The 7,534-nt window shown below is 39.8% G+C and overlaps 1 protein-coding gene and 1 non-coding gene across 2 annotated transcripts; both read right to left on the reverse strand.

The window, feature by feature from the left end:
• Positions 1–5,113: 5,113 nt before the first annotated feature.
• LOC130708648 (U6 spliceosomal RNA) lies at positions 5,114–5,220 on the reverse strand. Its single transcript, XR_009008955.1, has one exon. It is a non-coding gene; the product is annotated as a U6 spliceosomal RNA (small nuclear RNA).
• Positions 5,221–5,272: 52 nt separating this feature from the next.
• Positions 5,273–6,618, reverse strand: LOC103008211 (nucleosome assembly protein 1-like 1). Its single transcript, XM_057550040.1, has one exon. It carries the CDS (start codon positions 6,583–6,585, stop codon positions 5,410–5,412), a length of 1,176 nt encoding a protein of 391 aa, XP_057406023.1. The 5' UTR covers positions 6,586–6,618; the 3' UTR covers positions 5,273–5,409.
• Between the last annotated feature and the right edge of the window lie 916 nt (positions 6,619–7,534).

Genomic DNA, 7,534 nt, shown 5'->3' on the forward strand with positions numbered 1-7,534 from the left:
CCGCAACTAGAGAAAGCCTGCATGCAGCAACAAAGACCCAACACAGCCAAAAAAATAATAATAAGATTAAAAATATATATATATAAACTGATATGGAAAGCACTTTCAAAAGAAAAAGTCAAAAACTGTTTTTCACAACCTTACGATAAATAACATCTCAGAGACAGTACTTTGAAGTATAATAATTATTTGAACAGACAAGTTCTATTTTTGTCTTTTCATTTTGAAATAATTCCAAGCTTTTTTTTTTAAAAAAAGGTTGTAAGAGTAGTACAAAGAATTCTCTTCACCCAGCTTCCCCAAGTATTTTTGGCTTACATAACCACGGGTATAATCATGAAAACCAGGAAATTGACATACTGTTAACTAATCTGCAGACTTTATTTAAATTTCATCAATTGTCTCACTAATAACCCTTTTCTGGGCAAGGATCTAATCCAGGATTATACATTGCATTTAATTGTTATCTTCTTTTAATCTGGATAGTTTCTCAGTCTTTGTCTTTTACTTTCAGTCACTGAAAGTTTTGAAGAATACTGGCCAGCTGTTTTGTAGGCATAACTCAAATTGGGTTGTCTGACATTTCTCCTGATTAAATTAAGGTTATGTATTTTGGCAAAAATATCACAGAAGTGATGTTGCGTTCATCTCAGTTCATCATATCTGAAGGTACAATACATGATGTCAATATGTCTCATTACTGGTGATGTTAACCTCAATCACTGTTTATCAAGTGATATTTGCTGGATTTCTCCACTGTAAAATCACTTTCTTTCTCTTCATAATAAAAAAGAGTGTCTTGTGGGGAGATGTTTTTGAGACTAAATACCTTGCTTCTCCTAATACTTTCTTGCCAGCAACAAGTATTACCACGCTATTTGTCAAATGGTTTTCTATTGCCATCATTCCTTCTACATTTATTAATTGGAATTCTACTCTAAGGAAGATCTTTCTCTCTTCTCCCATTATTCATTCAATTTGCTTATTAAATTATTCATTTTTATCAGTATGAGCTCATGGCTATTTATTTTATTCTGTGTTCTAATCTATTGCTATCATTATTTTGTTACTCAAATTGTCCCAGATTTGTCCATAGAGAGTTCCTTTAAGTGAACTCTCTATTTATGAGTTAGTTTAAATTTTTTTATGTTTAAACATATATATTTAGGTCTTTTTGTGTATTGTCTGTTCATGTCTCTTTTCCATTTTTCTATTGGATTTGTCCCTCAACTTTCAAGAGTTCGTTATCTGTTAGGAATATTACCCTTTTATCTGTGATGTATGTTGCAAGAATTTTCTCCTAGTTTGTGAGTTGTCTTTTGGTTTTGTTTATGGTATTTTTTGCATACAGTTGTTTTACATAGTCAGATTTATTCTCTTATTATTTCCTTCGGATTTTGAATCATAGAATACCTTCCCTTACACTGAGGTTAAAGGGGAGTTCACTCATGTTTTCTTCCAATAGCTGTGTAGTTTCATATTTTACATTTAGGTTCTTTTTCTTTTTTTTTTTAAATAAATTTATTTATTTATGGCTGCGTTGGGTCTTCGTTGCTGCTCACGGGCTTTCTCTAGTGGCGAGTGGGGGCTACTCTTCACTGCAGTGCGCAGGCTTCTCATTGCAGTGGCTTCTCTTGTTGCAGAACACGGACTCTAGGTGTGTGGGCTCTAGAGCGCAGACTCGGTAGTTGTGGCGCACACGCTTAGTTGCTCCGCGACATGTGGGATCTTCCCAGACCAGGGCTTGAACCCATGTCCCCTGCATTGGCAGGCAGATTCTTTTTTTTTTTTTTTAAATTTATTTATTTATTTTTGGCTGTGTTGGGTCTTCGTTTCTGTGTGAGGGCTTTCTCTAGTTGTGGTGAGCGGGGGCCACTCTTCATTGCAGTGCGCGGGCCTCTCACTGTCACGGCCTCTCTTGTTGCGGAGCACGGGCTCCAGACGCGCAGGCTCAGTAGTTGTGGCTCACGGGCCCAGTTGCTCCGCGGCATGTGGGATCTTCCTAGACCAGGGCTCGAACCCGTGTCCCCTGCATTGGCAGGCAGGCAGATTCTTAACCACTGTGCCACCAGGGAAGTCCCTATATTTAGGTTCTTGATCCGTTTGGAGTTTATTCTCACGTACGGTATGACATATGGATCTAATTTTACCTTTTTCCAAATGGCTACCTAGTTGTCTCAGCACCATTTATTAAAAATCTCATCTTTGCTGCAGTGATGTAAGATGCCACCTTTATTATATGCTAGATTTCCTTATGCATTAAATTTTATTTCTGCGTTTTCTATTCTGTTCCCTCGGTCTGTTTGTCTATTCATGCATCAGTACCACACTGTTTTAATTATAAACACTTTTAAGTTTTAATGTCTGATAGGGCAAGTCCCCTTCCTATACATTTTTATATATTTTTAAAGTTAGCCTCAATAACCGCTATCCATTTTATGGGGAAATGATACCTTTTTATTACTGACTTCCTGACAAAGGAAAAGAGCAATCTTCCTAGTTCCCTCCTCATTATCATCATCATACCATCTCTGCTATCATCATGGTGTCATCCATACCAGCTATACCGTCTATGTACTAACCATTTTATGCACATTTTCTCATTTAATAAAGCATCAAAACTCAGGCAGACTTTGGGAGGAGTTGAAAGTATGTAAGTATCTTTCCTCTCCCCAAGCTTACCTTCTCAGTCTTAGCAGGTGAGGAGGTTTTGGTTATTTGAGTCTAACTCCCCTGTTCAGATCTGTGTTCATGGAAGTTTAGAAGAGGATCCTTTATGGTCAGAGATGTTAGAAATAGATGGTATCTCCAGTCTCCTCATTTTATTTTTTTATTTTTTTAAATTTATTTATTTATTTTATTTTATTTTTGGCTGTGTTGAGTCTTCGTTTCTGTGCGAGGGCTTTCTCTAGTTGCGGCAAGCGGGGGCCACTCTTCATCGCGGTGCGCGGGCCTCTCACTATCGCGGCCTCTCTTGTTGCGGAGCACAGGCTCCAGACGCACAGGCTCAGTAATTGTGGCTCACGGGCCCAATTGCTCCGCGGCATGTGGGATCTTCCCAGACGAGGGCTCGAACCCGTGTCCCCTGCATTGGCAGGCAGATTCTTAACCACTGCGCCACCAGGGAAGCCCTATTTTTATTTTTATTAAAAGGTTTTGTTTATTTTTTGGCCGTGCCGAGCGGCTTGAGGGACCTTAGTACCCTGACCAGGGACCAAACCCAGACCCTTGTCAGTGAAAGCCTGAGTCTTAACCACTGGACCACCAGGGAATTCCTCTAGTCTCCTCATTTTATTTTTTTAAATTTATTTATTTATTTTTGGCTGCCTTGGATCTTCGTTGCTGCACGTGGGCTTTCTCTACTTGTGGTGAGCGGGGGCTACTCTTCGTTGTGGTGCACAGGCTTCTCATTGCAGTGGCTTCTCTGGTTGCAGAGCACGGGCTCTAGGCACGTGGGCTCAGTAGTTGTGGCATGCAGGCTCAGTAGCTGTGGCACACGGGCTTAGTTGCTCTGCGGCATGTGGGATCTTCCCGGACCAGAGTTCAAACCCGTGTTCCCTGCATTGGCAGGCAGATTCTTAACCACTGCGCCACCAGGGAAGTCCTTAGTCTCCTCATTTTAAATGCAGACATGAAGGCTCAGGGAGGGGAAGTCACTTACACCAACAGAAAGATGGAAACAAGTTTAGAAATAATCTAATCCAATTTCTTGGTTTCACAGAGGCAGAAGTTGTGTGGCCCACCCAAGGTCTTGTAGCAATAATAATACCTTTGGGTCCTCACCATGTATCAGGCACTGTACTAAGAAATCAACATAGTTTATCTCACTTATTACAGCAACCTGAAGAATAATTAATATTATTACCTCCATTTTTTAGAAAACTGAGACTGAGAGTGGTAGAGTAACTTGTTCAAGGTGAGCCAGTCAGCTGGCACAAGGCAGAGTTGGGATTTAAAGTTGGGCGGATTAACACTTCTAACCATTTAGGCTCCAGTACCCCCAGCAAGCCTCTGGCATTGCAGATACAGAGCTCAAGTGAGCAGACCCAAGATTAATGTCCAGTCACTCAAAACTTGCTTGTTTTAACTAAGAACTAAAGTGTTGAGATCACACGAACTTTTCATAAAAGTAAAGTAAAAGCAAACACACAGAATAGTTTATATTGTTTTGACAGTGCGGCAGGACTGTCCAAAAAGGTCATTATGTGCAGTGATAGCTTTTTTTAACATACAGAGTTTTAGTGTTTGCTTTAAGCATGCACACAAAAAAGAGAGTCTGGTATAATGCTGAAGTGTTTTAAATTAAATTGAAATATTCTGATATTGCATAACTGTTTCAACATGCATCTCTTAAAAAATGACTTTTCTTATATAACTGCAATATTATTTCCTACAATACCATCATCACACCTAAACTTTAACAATAATTGCCTAATACTACCTAATAGTTCATTATCGAATTTCCACTATTGTCCCAAAACTCATTTAAATTTTTTTGTTAAAATCTGGATCTAATCAAGCACCAAGATTGCTTTTTCTCATTTTATGTCTTTAATCTCTTTTATTTACAATGATCCAATTTTTCCTACCCTCTCTTTATCTTTCTCTTTCTCCCTTCAGCCCTTCCTCCCTTCCGCCCTTCCTTCCTTCCTCTCTCTGTCTCTTTCTTTTTTTTTTAAAGGTGTATTTTTGTTTTTATTTTATTTTATTTTATTTTTTAACATCTTTATTGGAGTATAATTGCTTTACAGTGATGTGTTAGTTTCTGCTGTATAACAAAGTGAATCAGCTGTACGTATACATATATCCCCTCCCTCTTGCATCTCCCTCCCACCCTCCCTATCCCACCCCTCTAGGTGGTCACAAAGCACTGAGCTGATCTCCCTGTGCTATGCAGCTGCTTCCCACTAGCTATCTATTTGACATTTGGTAGTGTATCTATGTCCATGCCACTCTCTCACTTCGTCCCAGCTTACCCTTCCCCCTCCCTGTGTCCTCAAGTCCATTCTCTACATCTGCGCCATTATTCCTGTCCTGCCCCTAGGTCCTTTATAACCTTCTTTTTTTTTTTTAGATTCCATATATATGTGTTAGCGTATGGTATTTGTTTTTCAAAAATATGGAACGCTTCACGAATTTGCATGTCATCCTTGCACAGGGGCCATGCTAATCTTCTCTGTATCGTTCCAATTTTAGTATATGTGCTGCCGAAGCAAGCACTCTCTCTCTTTCTTTCTCCCTCTCTCTCTCTTTCTTTTTTCTTTTTTTCTTTTTTTAATTATATTTGACATTTTTATTTTAGGCTGCAAAAACAAAAACGAGCAAACAAACAACAAAAAACTTGAAATAGGCTTGTCAAATGATGCAAATTCATCCTTTCCAGGGAAGCAGAAGGTAGACCATTGTGCTTCACTGCTGCTTGCACTCTGCCGGGTTTTGATCCTTCTTTGGGTCATAGTCTGGATCATTTTCCTCATCTCCTTCTTCTTCCCCTTCCTCATCTGCTTCTTCACCTTCTTCATCATAATCATCATCATCATCTTCAATAGCTTCTCCGATAAAGTATAACACTGATCTTGGGATTATGCGCTCACGTAAAAAGTGACCAATTTCAAAGTCCTCAGCAAGGATAACTTCAGCGGCATTATCCAGATCTCCACTCTCAGGAACCTCAGGAGGGGCAAAAAAATTAAAGAAAGAGTCATTAGAAACTGTTTTGGTCACAGTACGAACTGTCCCACGTCCCGTGTGTTTCTGCTTCTTCTTAATGGTTTTCAAAGTGACATTCTTCCCTTTTTTCCAATCTATCTGGCACCCTGTACAACCCATAATTTCTGGTCCATCAAAAGAAAAAGGATCAGAATCATCTGGTTCTGACCTCATCCTATATGTCTTTGTCAACACTTCATTTGTGAAATATTCATTGGGTTCAAAGTGAAATTCTAAGACAAAACTCATAGGCTGACCAGCATCTGAGAACTTCACTTTAATATCTTTCAAGTGCTTCAGAATAGGTTCATCATGTTCCTGAACCATATCACTGAGCAAGTCAACATTCTTAAAAACGGTCAACCAAAAGTCAGGAATTCCTTTGGGGTCTTCTTTTTCTTCATCCTTTTTCTCATCTTCAATCTTGGCCTTTTCTTTTAGTTCCTCTGAAATTTCATCTTCCTCATCTGGTTTCCATTCACATTCTTCTTCTGTAGGTTCATAAATGGCATTGATGATCTCAAATCGCTTATCAAATAGAGGTTGATAGAGAACAGCATACTTTCTTTCAAGATCATGAACTTCCTCATAGAACTTGGCTTCTATCTGTGCACATTTAACTTGAAGGTTTTTGAGAGCATTCACGCGTCTTTTAACTACCCTAGGCAAGCTTTCAATGTATCCTGTTGGTGTTTCTACCAGATCATCAAGTCTTTCTTGAAGGGCTGCAAGAATCTGAGGATTTTGCGTCATCTGAACAGTCAGCTGACACGCTTTGATTTTTGTTTCTTCACCAGTTTCTTCTTCTTCTACTTCTTCAACATCATCCAAATCTTTATCAAGTTCAGACTGTTCTTTGTTGTCGATGTCTGACATGTATGAGCGCCAAATATCGGTGGCTAGCACGGGGAGCCAGGTGGCAGGAGCTGCGCAGGCAGTGACTCAGGACAGCGACGGGAGGAGCAGAAAGCGGTATGGTGAGCAGATGGTGCTTAAAAAGCTCTTTCTTTTTTTAAAAAATAAATTTATTTATTTTTGGCTGCGTTGGGTCTTCGTTGCTGTGCGTGGGCTTTGTCTAGTTGCGGAGAGCAGGGACTACTCTTCGATGCGGTGCGCGGGCTTCTCATTGCGGTGGCTTCTCTTGTTGCGGACCATGGGCTCTAGGAGCGCGGGCTTCAGTAGTTGTGGCTCACGGGCTCTACAGTGCAGGCTCAGTAGTTGTGGTGCACAGGCTTAGTTGCTCCACGACATGTGGGATCTTCCCGGACCCAGGGCTTAAACCCATGTCTCCTGCATTGGCAGGCGGATTCTTAACCACTGCACCACCAGGGAAGCCCCCCAGAAAATTTTAAAATTTTAAAATTTTGGGTATCAAAGGACACTATCAACAGAGTGAAAATACAAATCACAGAATAGGAGAAAATATTTGCGAGAGTCTAGTATCTAGACTATATAAAACACTCTTACAACTCAAGAAGAAAACCCCAAATGGTTCAATTTGAACATGAGCGAAGGACTTGAATAGACATTTCTCCAAAGAAAATATACCCATGGCCAGTGAGCTCATGAAAAGATGCTCAACATCATGGGTCATTAGGGAAATGCAAACGGAAACCACAAATGAGATACCACTTTACACATACTCGGATGGTTATAATAATAATTTTTCAAAACCATAACTATACTCCAATATAAAATAAAAGTTAAAAAAGATTAAAAAAATAAAAACCAGACAATAACAAATGTTTACAGGGATGCAGAGAAATTGGACGTTGGGACTCTCATACGTTGCAGGTGGAAATGTAAAATGGTGCAGCTGATGTGG

Source organism: Balaenoptera acutorostrata, chromosome 7 (assembly GCF_949987535.1).
Source record: "Balaenoptera acutorostrata chromosome 7, mBalAcu1.1, whole genome shotgun sequence".
Lineage (NCBI taxonomy): Eukaryota > Metazoa > Chordata > Mammalia > Artiodactyla > Balaenopteridae > Balaenoptera > Balaenoptera acutorostrata.

Coding starts and splice junctions, on each gene's coding strand:
- LOC103008211 (XM_057550040.1), bottom strand. CDS start 6,585: ATGTCAGACATCGACAACAAAGAACAGTCTGAACTTGATAAAGATTTG.